Source organism: Phacochoerus africanus, chromosome 6 (assembly GCF_016906955.1).
Source record: "Phacochoerus africanus isolate WHEZ1 chromosome 6, ROS_Pafr_v1, whole genome shotgun sequence".
NCBI lineage: Eukaryota > Metazoa > Chordata > Mammalia > Artiodactyla > Suidae > Phacochoerus > Phacochoerus africanus.
In genome coordinates, this window is record NC_062549.1 from 125,355,569 (window position 1) to 125,378,032 (window position 22,464).

The 22,464-nt window shown below is 40.3% G+C and overlaps 1 protein-coding gene across 1 annotated transcript in view; it reads right to left on the reverse strand.

Annotated features, from left to right (window-relative positions):
* Positions 1–232: 232 nt before the first annotated feature.
* Positions 233–22,464, reverse strand: part of BRDT (bromodomain testis associated) — a 45,502-nt gene continuing 23,270 nt past the window's right edge. The window contains 7 exon segments of the mRNA XM_047783092.1: positions 233–301; positions 6,089–6,260; positions 6,775–6,920; positions 6,922–6,981; positions 11,225–11,325; positions 17,539–17,710; positions 20,463–20,524. Coding sequence (XP_047639048.1) covers positions 233–301; positions 6,089–6,260; positions 6,775–6,920; positions 6,922–6,981; positions 11,225–11,325; positions 17,539–17,710; positions 20,463–20,524 — 782 coding nt within the window.

The following is a 22,464-nucleotide window of genomic DNA, read 5'->3' on the forward strand; positions in this document are numbered from 1 at the left end:
TGGGAACTGATTCAATTTTTAGAGATCCAAAGCTATAAAATTTATGTAAATTATGTCATAAAAAATGAACATATAGCTATTAAAAATGGAAGTGAAAAATTGTTTAATCATTTTAGAGCAGTCAAAATACAATATAAGATTGGTATCTTGGTGTCCGAAAGCAATCATTTTACCATATGCATTTTAATCTTTTGTATTATTCACTTTCAGTTGATGGTTAATGAAGAAAGTTTTAATCGAAGTTGTTTTCAAACATTGTCATAATGTCGCTTTGAAGATTCATATCAATGGTACCAGCCATCTGTAGAAAAGAAAGGAAAAATGTAAATAATACCTTAAAAGTTTATGCCTTCATTATATCTACATAAAAAATGATTATACAACATGTGGAACATACAAAATGAATGCAATTTATTTAATAACACATTTGTACATATTTTTTTATTTCTGTTTAAATACAATCTTATTTTTTTGTTAAAATATTGTTTACATGATAAAACCTAAAACTTTGAATAACACAAAAAACAAATTTAACCTAAGAGAGAAAGTTCTCAGTGTTAATATTAACATAAACTAAGATTACATGGTTTCATGTATCTCTCTAGCCAACATAGTGCTAGAACTTAAAATTATTTTCTGAATGGACTAGTATCTTACCTATGTGAGACCTATAATATTAATGTTAAAGCCATGGACTTTCCATGATTCTGCCAATTACTAACTGTGTATGTAACCTAAGGCAAATTATCTCACCACGTTTATTTTATATACAGATTATTTATGAAGATCAACCAGATTGCTTATTAAACATTAAAAATCTATTTAAAGTAAGCTAAAGTACATGGCAGGCTATTTAAGACAAAAGAAACAAAATGTTTCCTTACTCTCTGAAGCCTTCTCTAAATGCCCATGATATACAAGTTAGTCTTTGCCACATCTGAAATGATACCAACTAGGAAAGTTCACAACATGTTTTGTTTTTTAAAAATTAGTAACAGCGGGAGTTCCCGTCGTGGCGCAGTGGTTAACGAATCCGACTAGGAACCATGAGGTTGCGGGTTCGGTCCCTGCCCTCACTCAGCGGGTTAAGGATCCGGCGTTGCCGTGAGCTGTGGTGTAGGTCGCAGACGAGGCTCAGATCCCGCGTTGCTGTGGCTCTGGCGTAGGCCGGGGGCTACAGCTCCGATTCAACCCCTAGCCTGGGAACCTCCATATGCTGTGGGAGCGGCCCAAGAAATAGCAACAACAACAACAACAACAAAAGACAAAAAAAAAATTAGTAACAGCCCAGAGTGGAGGTTGAAGTGCCAGTCTGCAACCAGTTGCTTGACTCCCTGGAAAGGAATCTCTGGCTCTGTGGGAGAAGATTTTGGAATTATGATGTTATCTACCAAAAGCATATTAAAAAGTTATGTGTGACTCTTTGAAAATTTCTTTAAAGATGCCTTGGACAAAAAAGGATAAGTTCTTTTTTTTCTTCTGTTTTAGGGCCGCATTCTCGGCACATGGAGGTTCCCAGGCTAGGGGTCTAGTCGGAGCTGTAGCCGACGGCCAACACCACAGCCCCAACAACGCCAGATCCAAGCCCTGTCTGCGACCTACACCACAGCTCACAGCAACGCCGGATCCTTAACCCGCTGAGTGAGGGCAGGGATTGAACCTGCAACCTCACGGTTCCTAGTCGGATTCATTAACCACTGAGCCACGACAGGAACTCCAAGTTCTTGAACCTTAACCGAGACTAGACCTGCACTTGTGGAATCATTACTAGTACAGAACTGATTGTTATTACCCATAACAATCAGTTATTAACCCCGGCAATCAGTAGTTAACCCCGGCTACCACTAGTGAAATACTAACTAGTAACTAAGGCTCTTGGCCGCGGACACCACAAGCTTTCCTTTCTCAGTGGTCCTAATATACACATTTCAACTGTTCAAATCTAAGATCAGAAGCAGTGTCAGGGGAACTGGCCTAAGGGGAACTCTCGGGGACTCTGCAGAGGTGTCCATTCACCGCAGCTGTTCACAGTGTGCATCTGTCGTGTAGCAGCAGCCTGAATGTTTGGGGGGTCAAAAATGAGAGTAGGTTGTTAATTGCTAAGCTGCTAGAGGTGGCATTTGTAGTCATATTTCAGTGGGTTCCAGAAAAATGCTTGGATTTTATACATTGCACTGGGTTGCCTAGTTGGGTAGTTAGGTGGCAGGTAGCTTGCTGAGACACCTATCACTTGCGGGTGAATGGAGTGAGGTCCTCGTGAGTATCAAAAGGAAGAATCTCTAGATCACTAGAAAAGTACTTCTGGTAAAATACTAATGGAATTTCAATAAAGAACTCCTAAAAAACAAAAACCCAGACAAATTAATTGAGATTAAAATAAAAAATTTAGTTCCTTAGTTGCATCAGCCACATTTCAAAGGCTCAGTAACATGTGTGGCTAGTTATTGTATTTGATTGCATAAAGCACATTCCTATCACTGTAGAAAGTTTCATAAGACCATGTTGCTCTAAAGTAAATCCCACCATATGGTACAACACTGCTAAATGCAATTTGTTTCTGCCTTCATACTGTAAATAAGAAGCTTTGTATATTATTTCCCAGGAAATTCATTTCTAGCCAAAGCCAATGGCTTTTTTCTTCTGGAACTAATGTTCCTTTAAGTCCTATGAATGCACATGACTTTCCTAGGATTACCAAAACATCCAGCACTCAACATGGTAAAATTTACAACCTCTGGCATCAACGGTTACCAGGTAAGCAAAGAAGCAGAAAAAACATTATCTGTAAAGGAAATTAATCAACCAATCAGAGCCAGTCGAGAAGCGACATCAACGTCAGAATTAGCAGAGAAGCCTTTACCCAGTTATGATAACTGTATTCCATTTGTTCACAAATGTAACAGAAGTACTAAAAACATGGAAAAGACCCAAATCAAACTTCTAAAGGTGACAGCTATAATGTCTGAGATGGGATGACTTCAAGTGGCCTAATATAAAAGTAGCTGGAGTCACTAAAAGCAGAAAGAGAGAAAACAAAAAATATGAAGAACTAATGGCCAAAAGTTTTCTAAGCTTGATAAAAGCTATAAACACACATCTCCAATAAGCTCGAAAAAAGCACACGAAACCGGAAGAACAATTACTGGAAGCCCAGTGATAGATAAAAGTGTTAAAAACGGCCAGAAGAAAGGCATGTTTTATACACAGGAACAAGGACATTAAATTTCTCATTAGAAACAAAGCAAGCAATGAGACACTGAAGACATCGTTAAAGTACTAAAAGAAAAGACACTGGAGTTCCCATCATGGCCCAGGGGAAACAAATCCAACTAGGAACCATGAGGTTGCGGGTTCCATCCCTGGCCTTGCTCAGTGGGTGAAGGATCCGGCGTCGCTGTGGCTGTGGCCAGCAGATGAGGCTCTGATTCGACCCCTCACCTGGGAACCTCCACATGTCATGGGTGCAGCCCTAAAAATACTAACAACCTAGAATTGGATATCCAGCAAAAACATTTTTAGTAACAATAAGTTAATAACATATCCACACAAAAAACCTGCACGCAACTGTTCACAGCCACTTTATTTTAATTGCTGTAACTTAGAAGCAACCAAGATGTCTGCCAATGGATAAGCCGTGGCACACTTCTACAATGGAGCATTGCTCAGCATGAAAAAGACAAGAGCTACCACTCTACGAATACATGGAAGATGCTTAAATGTATGTAACTAAGTGAGAGAAGCCAATCTGAAAAAAGATTGAGCGATTGATCGATCTAGCTAGCTAGCTAGCTATATATATATATCTCTATATATAACGATTCCAACTATATGACATTCTGGGAAATAGCAAAACTATGGTGATAGTAAAAAGACCAGTGGTTGAGAGGGGTTCGGGAGGGAGGCAGTGAACAGGAGGCGCACAGGGGACTTTTAGGAAAGGGAGTGTCTTCTGGTATTACCATAATGGTTGATATGTATGTCATTATACATTTGTCAAAACCTACAGAAAATGCAACACAAAGAGTGAACCCTGCTGTAAACTATGGACTTTGCTTGATAAGCTAAGCGTAAGGATGATGTGTCAATGCTGGTTCACAGACTGTGTAACAAACATACCACACTAATAGGGGGTGTAAACGGTGGGGACGTCGTGTAGTGATGAGGGGAGAGAGGGATGTGTGAGAACTCTTTATACTTTCATTCACTTTTGCTGTGAATCTCAAGCACTCTAAAAATAAAGTCTATTCATGAAAAGTGACAAAGATATTTTCAGGTATAGAAGGGCTGGATTCATTACCAGCTGACCCTGTACCGTAAGAAATGTTCGAGGGAAGTCCTCTAGGGAAAAGGAAAATTCTATCAGAAACCTAGATCTAGACAGATGAATGAAGGGTACTGGAAATGGTAACTACATAGGCAAATATAAGATTTTTTTCATATCGCTGAACACTTTTAGAGATAATTTCACTGCTTAAACAACCGCCTAAAGGCTGGGAGGGGAGAAACAGAGGCTCTTCTACTACATAGAACTTCAAAGAGGACTGTGACAAGCTAAAGTTTATGCTGTAAACACGTCAACAACCACTAAAGGAACAAAGGGTTACTGGATAATGAGCCAATAAAGGAAATGGAATGGAATCATAAGAAATACTTGATTAATCTAAAAGAATGCAGGGGAACAACCCCACAAGAACAGACCACACACACACACAGCAAGATGGACTAAAACTTAAACATATCAGTAATCACACCGAAAGCGTGAACTCCTATAAAGGGCAGAGGTTGGATTTTTTTTTAAAGGGCAAGACTATACTATATGTTGCCTGCAAGAAAATCACTTTAAATATAAAGCACAGGTAAGTTAAAAGGATGGAAAAAATTTTTGCACCATGCCAACACTGGTCATAAAAAAATGAAGTGGTTATATTTCAGAGCAAATAATGTTACCAGGAATAAAGATAATTTTGTAATGAAAAGGGGATCAATTACCCAAGAGAATATAACAATCCTAAATGTTTATGCACCTAATAACGGCTTCAAAATACGGGAAGTACAATTGATAGAATTACAAGGGTAAAGACGTCTGTAATTATAGTAATTAGATGCCCACACCCGTCTCAGTATTTGATGGAACAAACAGACAGTGATGATGGTTGTACAACCATAAATATAATAAAATTCACTGAATTAAAAAAATAGGCAGAAAATTTAGTAGACTTGAAAAACATAAAAATCAACCAACTTGCCGTGTTTAATATTCTACCCAACAGTAGCGGAATTCACATTCACACAGAATATTTATCAAAGTAGATCAAAAGTGGACCATGAAGCAAGTCTTAGTGAATTCAAAGAATTCAAGATAGTGTATGTTCCCTGACCACAATGGAATTCAATTAGAAATTACGAATTTTCTATTATTTTCACTAGCCAGAAAATTTCCAAATATCTGGGAACTAAATAAGACACTTCCAAATAATCCACAGATAAAAGAAGCAAGTCAGTTCTGCTTTGTAAAACATCACTTTCTATATATTGAAGACTCCCTAAACACAAGTCTCTTTTTGGTTTCTTCGTTTCCAGTTTTGTTAAGACATAATTGACACGTAACTCTTCATCTAGTGTTCAACTAAATAAATAGAGATGGCATATCTTGCGGCCACAATTCATAGGTGGTTTACAGATTTTTCAAGAATAACAACTGTGATCTTTAGCTGCCTATGGGCCAGGCATTTTCAGATCCGCTTAACACCTGTCACTTTAGTTCACCGCTTCCCGTTCCTATCCCTACTTTACAGAAAAGGAACCTGAGGCACAGGAAGGTTAATAACCAGCCCAGGCCCCAAAGTCTAGTAAATGGCAGAACCAGGACGTGAAACCAAAGCTGGCAGTTCCAGGATTAGATGTTCGATTATTGTACTACGCTTGTGACTTTTGACTATAAAATCTGAATTTTACTCTGATTTTAGAAACTGATCCTTAAAGAAGTAACTGTCACTGAAGAACCGCCCAGAATACGTCTCTGAACATGCAAAGCAAGTGCTGTGCCAAGTCTTTCCTTTGTTAGAGTTCACACACAACGTTCACTTACTGCTTCTCTTCTCCTCCGCGCCTGCTCCTTCTCCCTTGCCAAATTACGGTCTTTGAGCCAGAGTTTGCATTTATCTTGAGCTTCCAGTGACAGCTGATGTTCTTTCTGCTCTTCTGCAAGACGCTTGTTTTGCATTTTATTTGGAAAAGATTCTTGAGTGAATCCATGAACCCTTAAAGAAGTATTAAAAAGTTCAAAGTAGGTTTCAAGCTCCTTAACAGTTTTCATTACAAAGGGACCGCATTAAATGACAAATATAAAGCAATGTTCTAGATACCCTTTTTCACGTTATGACATTATTTTTAAGATTTCTGATATCAAGTTGCGCATCAGGCAATTTATGTTAACAAAGAAAAGGTTTTGGAAAACTATGGCCAAGGTTTACCACTGTATCCTTGCATATAGAATGGAAACAATATTAAGACATTTCTAGAAAATAACTGTCTTTTTAATTTAGTGATACTAGTATCTTTAAGAGCTTTCGAATCACTTGAATATTTCTATCATTTTCAAAACAGGTACTACTACCTACCAAGAAAGATAAAAAAAATAACTTTTTGCAACTATAATCTTCTCTGTGGTCTACTGAACAGCTGAATCATGATCACTTACAAGCATTCATTTAATGTATTTAAAGTGTATGTCTATTTCTCCCAAAGTCTCCACTATTCCAGTAAATTACAGACCTCTGATTTTCTTGAAGTATTTTTGGTTCCTTTGTATTCTGTTCCAGGTGTTTCCGTATTAGTTCCTGTGTCCGAGCTCTTACTTCCTTTTCTATTGCTGCTTTTCTAAATTGGTTAAAAAGTTCATCTGATGATTTCAGTACCCCCCGATGTCTTGGCTGGCTTGCCTAAACTTTTCCAAGAGTCTGCATTCTTGATCTTTATATCCTACAAGAAATATGTGATTCAGTTTATGTCTGAAGATGTCAGCTAAATTTTGGAAGAAAAGCAGTAATTTTTGATACAGAAATAGATAAAAAATAGTGTGAGCCATGGTGTAGGTGAGCTGCGGTGCAGGGTTGGATCCCACATGGCTGTGGTTGTGGCCTAGGCCGGCAGCTACAGTTCCAATTTGACACCTAGCCTGGGAACCCCCATATGCCATGGGTGTGGCCCTCAAAAGACAAAAAAAATTTTTTTAATAATATATTTCATTTCGCCAAGTATATCCAAAGCATTATTGCTTCAAAATGAAATCAGGATAAATTGGTATTTTACATTTATAGTTAATTTCAATTCAAATGCTAAATTTTGATTAGAAACCATTGATCTGTAATTAGACTTCATAAAACTTACAGTTGAAAAGTAGATATACATGATCAAACTTTCCAAATACCGTTAAGTTTTCCAGTAACTGAACTGAGTTGGAAAATATTAGAAAATATGTTCTACCTAGGTTCTCAGTTGCACTAGACATTTAAAAGGCTCAATAACCATATGTGGCTAGTAGCTACCATATTGGGCACTGGATTTTACATGCCTCGATGGCACTTTGAGTTAACTTGCCATGTTCTCCAGAATAATGTTACACTACAAAACAAGTCTTGATAAATTTAAGAAGACTGAGGTCATATCAAGTATCTTTACAAACCACAATGGTATGAAACTAGAAATCAGTTATAAAAAGAAAACTGGTAAATTCACAAATATTGAGATTAAATAACATGCTACTGAACAACCAATGGGCCAAAGAAGAAATCGAGAGAAAAAAACACCTTGAGACAAAAGAAAACGGAAATACAACATACCAAAAGTATGGGATGCAGCAAAAGCAGTTCTAAGAGGGAAATTCATAATGATAAATGCCTACACCAAGGGACAAAGAGGAAGTTCCCATTATGGCTCAGTGGTCATGAATCCGACTAGTATGAGAATGTGGGTTCAATCCCTGGCCTCATTCAGTGGGTTAAGGATCTGGTGTTGCAATAAGCTGTGGTGTAGATTGCAATGCAGTTCAGATCTGGCATTGCTGTAGCTGTGGTGTAGGCCAGCAGCTGCAGCTCTGATTCAACCCCTAGCCTGGGAACCTCCATATGTCACAAGTGTGGCCCTAAAAAAGCAAAGAAGGAAAGAAAGACATCTTACATAAACCTAATTTATACCTCCAGGAACCAGAAGAACAAATGAAGCCCAGAGTTAGTAGAATGAAGGAAAAAATAAAGATCAGAGTAGAAATAAATGAAATAGAGGCTAAAAAGAAACAGAAAAGATCAATGAAACTAAGAGCTGGTGTTCCGAAAAGATAAGCAAAAATAGATAAACCTTTAGCTAGACTTATCAAGGAAAAAAATGACAAATTAATAATATCAGAAATGAAAGAGGGAGTTCCCATCGTGGCGCAGTGGAAATGAATAGAACAAGGAACCATGAGGTTGCGGGTTCGATCTCTGGCCTTGCTCAGTGGGTTAAGGATCTGGTGTTACCGTGAGCTATGGTGTAGGTCACAGATGCGACTCCAACCTGGTGCTGTGTGGCTCTGGCGTAGGCTGGCAGCAACAGCTCCGATTAGACCCCTCGCCTGGGAACCTCCATATGCCAAGGTGCGGCCCTAAAAAGACAAAAAATAAAATAAAAATAAATAAATAAATAATAAAAGAAATGAAAGAGGAAATATTACAACTGGTACTACAGAACTATAAAGGATTGTAAGAGACTTCTATGAACAATTATATGCCAACAAACTAGACAATCAAGAAGAAATAAATGCTTAGAAACATACAACTTATCAAAAGTGAGTTATGAAGAAACAGAAAATCTAGACGGATCAATTACTAGTAAGGAGACTGAAGGAGTAATCAAAAACTTTCCAACAAAGTCCAGGACCAGATGGACTAGTAAATTCTACTAAACATTTAAATAAGAATTCTACTAAATATTTAAATAAGAATTAATACCAACCCTTTTCAAACACATCCAAAAAACAGAAGAGGAGGGAACATTTCCAAACTCATTTTACTAGGCCAGAATTATCCTGATACCAAAACAAGAAAAGAAAATCACATGCTAATATCCTTAGTGAACACAGATGCAAAAATCCTCAAAAACATACTTCAATTCAACAATACATTAAAAGGATGATACACTGTGATCCAATGGGATTTATTCCAGGGTCACAGAACAGTTCCACAGCAACACCTGCAAGTCAATCAACATGATGCACACCACATGACCAAAACGAAGGTTAACAATCACATGACCATCTTAGTAGATGCAGAAGCAGCATCAGAAAAGGGTGATTCTCCTCTGCTCGGGGATGACATCTGACAATATCAGTAAAGTGTTTGGTTGTCACATGGTAGCAGGGGGTAGGGGTTAGGGTTCCTGCTAAACATCCTACAATGTACAGGCCTGCTCCCAATGAAAACTTATCCAGCCCCAAATGTCAATAAGGCCACAGATGAGAAAGCCTGATTTAAAATGTAAACAGGCAGCAGGGAAATAAGACAGAAGGAATAATAGAGACTATAGAGATGGCAGGAGAGCTCCACAAAAATCTGCTGAATGAAAGCAAAGTAAGGGAGCAGAGATGGATACGTTTCTGCAGGAAGGGACAGCTGTTCTTGAGGAAGAAATACGTGAATAAGAAAAGAACAAAGCTAGTGCTTCTGAGTAAAACAAGAGGGGGGGGGTTGTTGCAATGCTGTATTTTAACATCAGCTCTTCTTCAGGCAAGATGCTTGGACTGTCTGGACCACAGTTTATTCACAAAGACTAATTCTCAAAGCTCTTGTCTAGCACCAACATTCTGTAGCCTATCTCTCCTTTTTTTTTTTTTGGTCTTTTTGCCATTTCTTGGGTCACTCTCGCGGCATATGGAGGTTCCCAGGCTAGGGGTCGAATCGGAGCTGCAGCCACAGGCCTACACCACAGCCACAGCAATGCGGGATCTGAGCCGAATCTGCAACCTACACCACAGCTCATGGCAATGCCGGATCCTTAATCCACTGAGCAAGGCCAGGGATCGAACCCGCAACCTCATGGTTCCTAGTCAGATTCGTTGACCACTGAGCCACCACAGGAACTCCTGTAGCCTCTCTCTTTTGTGGTAACACTGCTGACAGCGAGTGAGCAAGGATAGGAAACAGTGTCAAGAATGAAAAGAAACAGTTGTTGTAAAGAGAAAAAGCCGCTCAATCCCACTCCTCCTTAAGCTTTCACTTCAAGATTTCAGTTCTTACTATGTGCTAAGCATTAGGAATAAACAAGAGTATTTTGTCACTTTTATGTCATTTTTACCTTGAGCATAAACTTCAAGGGTATGGCGTATACTTGATGTCTTGCTGCATATTTTTGCTGTAATCTCAATGCCCTTTTGAAAATTTTCTTACTGTTTTCAAACTTTACTGAGTCAGCCAACATTACAGTTTCGTTAAATTAGAAACAAAGATATTAGTACACAGTAAACCTCATACTTGAGAAACTCTGCTGCACTATTCTTTGCATCCTAAAGGGGACATAGGTGACACTTCCGTTGTTCAAACAAAAAAATGTAAAAAATGTATGTTGGATATCAGAAAACACACTTTTTAAATGGCTCCTGTCAATCACAAAAGATTCAAATTAAGCATGGGTCATCTTTTCTGAGTAGCAGAGCATTATGTAAGAAAGTCAGAGATTCTAAGAATAAGAAAACACAAGGGCTAAAGCAGTGCGCTTCTCGTAGTGAAAAAGAGTGCCCAAACAGCAAGCTGTGTCCCTGGAAGTACTTAATGAACAAGCAAAGAATGGAAGGAAAGGCAGGAGAGAAACAGGGGGGCCCATATGTGAGGACCTCACTCATGGTCGGGTTCTGAGAACTACTGGGTTCAAATGTCTGGAATGGTACCTGATGTATCCAGTGTATCTCAAACATCCAGAATACTTGTTGGAAGCATGACATGGCACGTGGTTTGAGATTAAGTGCACAAAAGACTCCATAAGGAAATCTCCGACAGCAGAGTCTGACAGTTTTATAACATGTTTTAAAATCAGAAGAGCTGACAAATACCAACATTACAGAATTTACACAGGCAAAAATTAGGCTTAGAAACCCAAAATTCACTCAAGTTAGGGCTTAAAATACTTGGGCCACTTGTATATCCAGGTTTCAATCCCTTCAAGATCGGTGAGAAAAAGTAATACCCGCTCTTACCTTTGGCACAGGAACCTGACGTTCTGATTCTAACACCACTGTGTCATTGTCACTGGACGGATGCATCACAGCCAGGTCATTCAGGGGTTGGTCGGAATCATCTAGATGCACACATTTGTAAAACAGTACAGTCAAGATACTTCATCTTGATTCTCCAGAATTTGACTCCGCCCCAACCCCTCCAGGTCAGAAACTATGAAAACAAAATAATTTTTTATGCTCCTTAATTTTGGAATATTCTTGGTTGGGGAATTATTATACTGTAAAATAAACATTTTTCACTTGAAATTTTACCTCATTTCTTTTCTTCTTTTTTATCAGTGTAAAGTATGGCTGAAATTGTGGCTCACCTACCAAAATCTATTTTATCTGTCCCCGTGGTAGAGGGGTCCTTCAGCTTGTAAACTGACCTGAACTCCAGAGATGCGTCTTCATTGACCAAACCAATCACAGTATCCCTACCCCCCACCAGCGAGCCATTCAGAAAAGAGCAACCTAAGCTGCTGTAGGGCTTCCAGGAAGGATGCTTCCTGGTAGCCAGACTGAGAGCAAAGACAATACAAAGAGTGGACAAACTGAGACACCAGACACCTGGGATACAGTGAAGGGAAAGAAGTAAGCAATGCACATGCTGCCTTGACGAGCCAAGTGGAGAGCAAACTCTGCAGTCCCGTTAACTGTAAAGCTTTCATGCAATATTCCATTACTACAGGTGACGATAACCACGGAAAGAGAGTCTAAGTGACGGACCTCCTCTTGGATGGCTCGCATGTGTGCTAACATCCTGGGTCGGCCAGCTTGGGCTGAGTTTGCTGTCGTTGATGACCAGAGTGTCCTGGTGTATGAAACTTCATTAGGTCATTTCTCTTTTGGTTTTCCCCGGTCCTTGAGTTGCTCTCTTTAGCTGGCTCAAGCTCATAAAATCCTGGCGACTTAGAATTATAGGAACTTAAATCCAAGCTTCTACCACCTATCAATTCTGGCTAAATCACACTAGCTGAAGCAGAGCCTTGAAGAAGGGAGTTACATTACAGGATAGGGGTGAGCACAGGAGGCGAACAGACAAAACGGACAGTGGATGCGTGAACGAAAGAACAGTTCAAACTGTATGTTCCTACGGGGCCCCATGTACCTGTTTTCTCAGTCCAACAAGGAATGGGAAAAGAGTACATACAAAACTACATGCCTTTTCTGCCGGGTCAGATATTGATTAAGCAGTAGAAAGAGTAGGTATGTCAAGAGAAAGAAATTCTAAATGACTCGGTCTGCCGACTCTAAGTAAGTGGCGACAGTGCTATCATCAAGATTAAAGAGCTCCCCTGTGGCTAGTCAGGTTACTTCAGTGGCGCGGGTTCAGTCCCTGGCCTGGGAACCGCTGCATGCCACAGGTGAGGCAAAATAAATCAATTATTTTAAAAATAAATAAAAGAAAGAAATTTTTTAAAAACCCCAAAGCAAAACAAAAAAATAATTAAAGAGGAAAGACTTAAACGTGGGGATTAAAGGGAGAAATTCAGTTTTGACGAGCTGTTTGACATGCCTTTGTGCTCTTTAGGGTAGTCAGGAGAGTTACATAAACTTGTCTGGGGCTTGAATGCCGGAGTTGTGAAAATGAGACTCGAAGTCATAGACGCCAAGAAGATGATTCAGGAAGAATGTACCGATCGCGGCCTTCCAACCTTGTGTATGCCATAAGAAGCAGAAAACGAAGCATGTATGGCATGGCACAGCTGGGTAAACGGGACGTCTGCCCCAAGCCTATGGCTAGGAGAGTAAAGGCCTGGAGTAAAGGAAGAAGAAGCTTAAGGATATGACTCGGAGTATCACCAACATTTAAAGGTAGGCAGGTGAAGATCTGTAAGGAACACACAAAGATGGAACAGTCAAGGGAACAGTGTCACAGAGGCCAAGGACAGGCACGAAGTGTACCAAGACTCCCCGAACAACACTCACACGGATGCCCTCCGGCACCTCAAAACACTGCACAACTCACCCTCCTCAGCCACCCGGCCTTCACCTGTGCTCCAGTCTGTCAGCCCGGACCAGTATCCAGCCCTTATCCTCTGAGCCTCCAAAGCGTACACCCCTTTGTTATCAAAACCGAACATGTCTTCATCTTTTGCAGATCTGCTCACTCCACCTTTGTGCTATCTTTCCACTTTTCCCTTTCTTTTTTTCCATCGCTTTACTTCATTTGTTTCCTATTCCTGTAACAGCTCAGTTGGTCTCCTCCTCCTCTGGTCTCTGTGGCCCTCCCTCCCCCTGACCTCCACCAAACCGCAGATACACGACATCGAAGGCCACGCTCTGTTCAGAAAACCCTCATGGCTCCCCACTCACCATACGCTTAAGTTCTAAGTCTCTAGATATTGATGTTCTTTATGACCCGAACCTGCTCCACTTTTTCAAATTTATTTCCTTGGATTCTTGTTTATCCAGCCAAAGTTTTGATCCTAGTCAATTACTGGGCCCTCAACATCCTCACTTGCGGCGTTGCCTCCGTCCAAAATGCCCTTCCGCCCGTATACATAAACACGCATCTCTAAAGAGACGGCTAATGCTGCCTTCCTCACCTCCTTAAATTCCATTTTTTTTCTTTTAGAGCACATTATTTTTACTTTATATACCAGATGTTTCTTTCTCCTACTAGGTGGCAAACTCCATTTACCTACTCTTTTGCTATGCTAATGCACATTGCTGTTACACAGCAATGTGTGTTATAAATTTGGGTTTTTTTAGTTCTTAATATAACTGAATGAAGAGTTTCATGAGCTTGGGAAAGGAGAAATTAAAGATAAGTTTAGTCATCCTTGTGACTAAAAACTTCAACTTATTTTAAGGGAAAAAAAAAAAATCAGACACCTCCCAGTTCCTATGGAGATAATGACAGAGGTTTTGAACAAAACTGATAATACTTAAAACTTCAATTGCTTAAATATTTATCTACTCTCAACACTTACGTCAAACTCTAAGAAAGCTTCAGTGAAAAATGTTCTACTTTTTTTTCTTAAAGGTTTAAGCAAAAGGTTCCACCAAGATTAAATTCTAGAAAAGTAAAATTCTACATACATGGTATGGCATAGAAACATTTGCAGTCTCCCTTGGGCATAGTGCCACCTACAGTTGGCAAATACAAACCACTTTGGTTCTGAAAAGTTTGCTAAGTGCAGTAGAATACCTACTCTCATCATTCAAACTTTCCTTTTACATAATATGATCACATATAAAGAGAAATTGAAGGAATGTAAGAAACTGATCCTGATCGAAAACTTAAGACCAAAAAAGGAGTTCCCATCGTGGCACAGTGGAAACAAGTCTGACTAGCAACCATGAGGTAGAGGGTTCAACTCCTGGCCTCGCTCAGTGGGTTAAGGATCCGGCGTGGCTGTGGTGAGGGCCGGAGGCTACCTCCATATGCCGTAAGTGTGGCCCTAAAAAGACAAAAAGACAAAAAAAGAAAAGAAAAGAAAAGAAAACTTAGATACTTAAAGCCTGACTGTTCATTGATGTTTTCTTAAAATTGGAACAACAAAAAAAAGACTCCTCTTGACTGCATTCTTTCCATTATTTTTCTTCCGGGCAATGACTACCATTCCTCTATTAACTTACTATAATGAAAACAGCAACTTTTCCCAACTCTGGTTCTCTCTGATCTACCTTCAAAGATGTTCAAATCTCTTCCATTTCAAAATTCAAAACAAAACAAACCACTCTCCCACTCCGACAAAAATTAAAAAACCTATCTTCCTGTTAAAGCCACAGCTATCTTCCCATCCTCTTCACCAACAAACTCCTTGAAAATCTGCTTACATTCGGGTTTACTTTCAGATTCTATTACTTCTCAATTGACAACCACCTGCCTTCTGCCCCAATCACACTAGCCACAAAAGAAGCTTTTGTAGGAGTTCCTGTCGTGGCTCAGTGGTTAATGAATCTGACTAGGAACCAAGGGGTTGTGGGTTCGATCCCTGGCCTTGCTCAGTGGGTTAAGGATCCAGTGTAGCCGTGAGCTGTGGTGTAGGTTGCAGATGCGGCTCGGATCCCAAGTTGCTGTGGCTCTGGCGTAGGCCAGTGGCTACAGCTCTGATTTGACCCCTAGCCTGGGAACCTCCATATGCTGGGGGTGCGGCCTAGAAAAGACAAAAAAACCAAAAAACAAAAACCAAAAGAAGCTTTTGTAAAACAAAGAAACCTGTCACGCTGCCCGCTGTGCTCCTCTCCCGCGTTCCTGAGGGCGCGTGACTGCTTCGTGTGAGGACATATGATGCTTGTGATGATTTCCTTCTAGACACACATCTCCTGCGCCTACTGCACCATTTCCCGTTTCCTCTTAGCTTTGATTACCTCTTCTTTTAACTTACTAATGTTTTCTACTTGTACTGAGGGAGGTTGGCTACCTAGTATTTTCTCTGACCTTTCTCTTCCTGCTCTGTACATTTTACTGGGTGTTTTCATTCATTCTCGTGGGTTCAAATAGCTTCACATGGGTAATTCCTAAAAATAGTTCTTGTGATACCCTATTAGTTCCAGAAACTTATTTCTAGGTGTATATTTCCAATTAGAATTTCTCCACATCTTAAACACGTCCCAAATAAGCACTGCCTCTATTTTCAATCCAACTATTGGATAATACTCTGGCAAGACTGGTATCTAATGACGTAGGAATTCTGCCCCCAAAGTCTCAGACTTAGCCTCATTTTCTGTTTTGGGCCTCATCATCTCTTTCCTGGTCTACGGCACTCAGCGTTCTTACTTGGTCCCAGCTACATCAGAGCACCTTCATCTTTGCCCCACCCCCTATAAAACAAGCAGCAATCTCTTCCTAGTGTAAAATCTGATTTGTTATGCTCCTGTTTGAAGCTATGTGTTGTGTACAAAATAAAAGACCCAAATGTAGCACTGGTATTTAAGGTAATTTCTAACCTAGAGCACTGCATCTTCAGTTAGTCTCCTGAGTATCTTGAAAATATTTTTCCAGAAAAGGATGGATATTAGTTTTTCATACTTTGGGTCTTTGTTTTTCTTCCTTGGATGCCTTCTAATGCTGCCTCAGATATGTTCTCTCTTGACCTCCGCAGTCAAGAGCTAAAACTCAAGTTCAATACAAAACGGACACTCATACACACAACAGTAGGAGCTTGTACGGGAAGCGATAAAAGAAGGTCAGAACTTCTCTGTGTCCCTAATTTGGGCTGCAGCAAAACAGCTTAGAAACTCCTCCTGCTTCGGAGAAACGCCTGCCCTTGGAAGCCCTAGTGGAAACCAAGGAGCAGTCTAGAAGGAAGGGGACACAGAATGGAACATTGACACCTTCACTGGCTTTCTAGTCTGGGCTTGAATACGCCAGCGCCTCGAGGTTCAGGCACTCCCTGAGCTGAGCGTCCGTATCAGAGCAGCACCCTCCTGTGCCACGCATCCACAGGGGAAGCCGGCTGAGAAGGACAACAGCTTCACTTCTAATCCCTAACAGTTAAGACATTTATAAAGGCAGGAGTTCCCGTCGTGGCGCAGTGGTTAACGAATCCGACTAGGAACCATGAGGTTGCGGGTTCGGTCCCTGCCCTTGCTCAGTGGGTTAAGGATCCGGCGTTGCCGTGAGCTGTGGTGTAGGTTGCAGACGCGGCTCAGATCCCGCGTTGCTGTGGCTCTGGCGTAGGCCGGTGGCTACAGCTCCGATTCGACCCCTAGCCTGGGAACCTCCATATGCCGCGGGAGCGGCCCAAGAAATAGCAAAAAGACAAAAAAAAAAAAGACATTTATAAAGGCAAATGAGTCTAGCAATATAAAAAATTCCAGTTTGGGAAGGTAGGTAAGTAGGAATTTGGTAAATAAGAATCACCAGCAGGGAAGAATTTTTAGCCCAATTTTCCAATTTTCCTTAACTGTAAACTGTTTTTAATGCTCTAACTTCATTTCTCTGCCGACAGAATCCCTGCGTGTCTTTCCCCTCTTCTCTCCTACCTCCCCGACCCATGTGCACATCACGGAAATTACAGTAACATTTACCAAGCCTGCTCAGAGCTTGCTTTGAGCTACGGCGGTGACGGGTTTTAGATATGGCCCACATGTCAGTTTATATAATCTCTATGAAAGTATGCTGTGTGTGAACCATACATATAATTTTCTTTTATTCAAATGTAATGAGTACCGTTGTGTATAAAGCAATAGGCTTCAGTGATTACTTCTAACCTGGAATTTACTAGTTATGATTTTCAGAATCCCAGACATGTAACATTTAAGATTATCTCGGCACTTTCATACACAGTTTAGAAGTCACTTGTTCAAGCACAGTCATTTGCTTGTTAATTTCTTACCTGACAGAGGCAGAATTTGTAAAGGTGAACTGTTTTCCACACTGTGTAAATATTCGGATTCTTGATGATTAAATACCACCTGGTGGTGACTTGGTGGTACCGCACCTGGGCATATAGTCTGATGAACCTGGGTGGTTTGCCCAGAGACTGTATCTTGCACAGAAGATTGTATCTGTAAAGTTAAACAAGACTATCTTTAGAGCTTTAACCATCAGGAAATATGACTAAAACAACAGAAACATAAGGGGATAGAATATAATTTAATACTACCTTTGAACATGATATTACGTCACAAAAACAAAGTATAGTTAACCCTATCTTACAAATGAAAAAACTAAGGTGTCGAAAGATTAAATAACGTGGCTATGATAGAGCTTGTAAGTAGAGTTAGTCAAAGCCGATGACTGTAGTTACTAGTACACATAAGACTTATCACATGATGGTTGACCCAAAGACTATCAACAAATTCTGGAGTTCCCGTCGTGGCGCAGTGGTTAAAGAGTCCGACTAGGAACCATGAGGTTGCGGGTTCGGTCCCTGCCCTTGCTCAGTGGGTTGGGGATCCGGTGTTGCCGTGGGCTGTGGTGTAGGTTGCAGACGCGGCTCGGATCCCGCGTTGCTGTGGCTCTGGCGTAGGCCGGTGGCTACAGCTCCGATTTGACCCCTGGCCTGGGAACCTCCATATGCCGCGGGAGCGGCCCTAGAAATAGCAACAACAACAAAAAAAGACAAAAAAAGACAAAAGACAAAAAAAAGATAAAAAAGAGAGACAACCTTCCTCCTCCATGTAGTAAAGGGTTAGACGGGGTGAGTAGATAAGGCAAGTATACGAAAGCCTACGCCAGCCTGAATGAGACTCAAGGCCACAGGAATGTTACCCCAACAGTTATACACACCCAAGTCCTGAGACTAAAATCAAAGCTGAGGTTTTAAATCCACAAAACGAAAACTTTCTGAAACACAAAAATATGTGCATTTATTCATTATCCTATAAATGTATTTCCTCTTTTGTCATAAGTGAGCATTTGTTTTTTAGTGAGCGACACTGAAAAGCCTAGCCACAAACAGAACATAAAAGACAGCATTCTACAAACTACACATTGGGAATTATTCCAGAGTTTGTTCACAACTTAGACACAATTTTCTGATTCCACTAATACCTATGGCAAGACAGATCATCTGGATCTTCTGGCTGCTCAAAAACCGTTGCGGGCTCTCTCCTACCTACCAAGGTAAATACTACCACTTCACCTAGGAGTACAAAGCCTCCCTATTAACTCTCCACAGCCAGCTAATCCCTTAGCCTCTGCTACCGTACTTCCCTGAACTCACCGCCTGCGGGTTTTTTTAGCCCTCTTCATGCTACTACCTCTGTTTAAAAAAGTAAGTCTCTAATCAGCATGTCAATATAGTAACCATTTCTTCCCTTTCCCTGTAATTTAAAATGTACTTTATGGATGAAAATTATTGCTTTTGGAATGGATTAGCAATGAGTTCCTACTGTTATAGCACTGAGAACTATGTCCAGTCACTTATGATGGCACATGATAATGGGAAGAAAAAAGAATGGACATGTATGTGTAACTGGGTCACCATGCTGTACAGTAGGAAAAAAAGTTGTATTGGGAGAATAACAATAAAGATAAAAATAATTAAAAAAAACCCCCTACTTTAAGCATTACCTCCTTCAAGCAGTGTGTGTGTGTAATGAGTTTATACTCACTCACAGTGAGGATATTCATTTTCTCACTAAATCATGAACATAGATGATTACAGCATTACTCATACAACCCCGCGTGATTCCACCTCTGCTCCTTCAAGATGGTGTTGTTTATGCTGTATCCCCCTGACTTGGAGAGTGAGATGCTGTTAAACAAGTTTACCATTTAACTAATACTACCTTAATAATTCCTTAATTCCGTATTTGGGATGGGTACAAGGGATTTAAAATTTTTATAATGAAGATCACCTGAATTAGTAGTAGAAGATATCCAGCAATCCCACTCCTGGGCATCCACCCAGAGAAAACCACGACTCGCAAAGACACATGTACTCCAGTGTTCATCGCAGCACTATTTACAACAGCCAAGACATGGAAACAACCTAAATGCCCATCGACAGAGGAGTGGATCCAGAAGAGGTGGTACATATACACAATGGAATATTACTCAGCCATTAAAAAGAACGAAATACCAGCATTTTTTGCAACATGGATGGACCCAGAAACTATCATGCTAAGTGAAGTCAGCCATACAATGAGACACCAATATCCAATGCTTTCACTGACATGTGGAATCTGAAAAAAGGACAGACGGAACTTCTTTGCAGAACAGATGCCATCTCACAGACATTGAAAAACTTATGGGGGGTGGGGGGATGTGCCTGGGCTGTGGGATGGAAATCCTGTGAAATGAGATTGTTATGATCATTATACAACTACAGATGTGATAAATTCATTTGAGTAATTAATGAAAAAAAAAAGTAGTAGAAGATAACATTACTTTAATCCTTTTCAAAGCATGTCAACTACTAATCAAACGTAGGTGTGCTAAAATGAGCTGTTGGTAATTATAAGCTTTTATCTTCAGAAACCCTGGTGACCATTCCCTACTACCAGTCTTTGAGAGGTCCCCCCTCACTATGCACACCTTACTGTGTACACATGGACATGGGGGCACCAAGACCCGCCCCTGGTATTTCAACTAAGCTGAAACTTGTATCATTTGTTCCACTTAATTGTATGACTTAAGTTAGTTTCACCATTCAGTCTTCCTTACGAAGAAATCTTTGAACATTTAGTTCATAAATTGAGTAATAACTCTTCATGTAAATAAACATTTTTTTTAAAAAGCTTCTACTACACCAGTGAGTTATAACCTACATAATTTTAAAATTCTAAGGTTAAAAAGGAAGAATAAACCTACCTGTACTTTCTCTTTAGAAGGAGAATCACTGTGTTTTACTCCGGTAAACATAGGAAGCATTTCTGCAAATGTATACAAATAAATATTTTAATATTTGCTTATGTAAAAACTCACCATCATCTAAGTTACATTTTTTTTTCATATTAGAAACAGAATAATGGTTAAGAAAACAGTCAGCTTCTTAAATCAAGAAATTCTTATATTTACCAGGTTTTTGCTCTCTTGGAATCAGTCAACATTGCTAAAGGGATACTTGCTTTGAAAAGGGATATTTTCTTTTCCACATAATGGAATAAATATCCCCTCACAAATTCCAACTTGGAGTATGAGGCAAAAAGAACACCATGTTACTTCTGAGTAAAGTGATAGTCTAAAAAAAAAACAAGTTCCAGCAGAAATAAGGGTTTAAACAAGCAGTGTTAATTGTACTAAACATCTTTCAGCAAGGAGCCATAAGAGGCTTAATTAAGATAATTAGGAATTTACAAGAGAAGGATATGTCATTATCTGAGAGGATACAGTCTTTTATTAAAAGTGAAGCTATCTGATTATCATGCTAAAGTCTGCTCTACTTGCTAAGCATTAATAATAAAGGTCTCGTGGAATTAACACATTAATACTCTATTTACTTCCGGGTTATCTGTAGCCTCAACTACAGAGCAAGAAATGGGTGTGGTAGTACCTGCTTTACCTCTAGAAATACCGCAACAGCTGACACTGGCGGTAGAGTAGGTATAAAAAAAAAGCTGTGGGAGTCCCGTTGTGGCTCAGTGGTTAACGAGTCTGACTAGGAACCATGAGGTTGCGGGTTCGATCCCTGGTCTTGCTCAGTGGGTTAAAGATTCAGTGTTGCCGTGAGCTGTGGCGTAGACGTGGCTCAGATCCCGTGTTGCTGTGGCTCTGGTGTAGGCCGGTGGCTACAGCGCCAATTAAACCCCTAGCCTGGGAACCTCCTATGCCACGGGAGTGGCCCAAGAAAAGGCAAAAAGACAAAAAAAAAAAGAGCTCTGACTTGGTGCTCACCAGGTTACTCTTTCTTTTTTTTTTTTTTGTCTTTTTGTTGTTGTTGTTGTTGCTATTTCTTGGGCCGCTCCTGCGGCATATGGAGGTTCCCAGGCTAGGGGTTGAATCGGAGCTGTAGCCACCGGCCTACGCCAGAGCCACAGCAACGCAGGATCCGAGCCGCGTCTGCAACCTACACCACAGCTCACGGCAACGCCGGATCGTTAACCCACTGAGCAAGGGCAGGGACCGAACCCGCAACCTCATGGTTCCTAGTCAGATTCATTAACCACTGCGCCACGACGGGAACTCCCAGGTTCCTCTTTCTTGATGCTACAGTTGGTTCTGGTGCTACCCTCCCAATCGCAAGCCTAAGTCAGTGTGGCAAAGCACCAAACTGATAGTTAATGCCTGGATCCATCACTCCAGGCCAGCTTTCATGAGCCACTTGAGCATTATATTTGCTTCAAGCTTCAGGGCACCATGGCTGGTCAACACCAAATCTTATTCAACTTAAAACATTCTAATTTTAATAATTACCTTCTGCCTCCTGAAATGCCATCTGTTTCCACTGGATGTGTTACTGTTCTTTCCTTTCCTAAAATGTTTGATGCTGGACATTGTTAAAATTGCTAAGTGCCACTCAATGACATGCTTTAAGTATTTAAGATGACACGTTCCATCTTAATGTCACTCCACTAAGTATTACTTAAGTGTTGAGGGTTAGATGGAAGGGGAAGGGAAGAAGACAGATGACAAAGATCGAGGCTATCGATCCAGGTAGCTTTCACATTTAGGAAAGAAATTATGATTTCAGCTTTGAACAAAAATAAAAACAGACTTCATTAATATGATCATATGATATACATGCATCTATACATCTAAATTATTCAAATATTTACCTAAACTACATTATTCTAAGATATAAACTCTTAACTATAATTAAAAAATGACATACGGAGTTCCCGTCGTGGCGCAGTGGTTAACGAATCCGACTAGG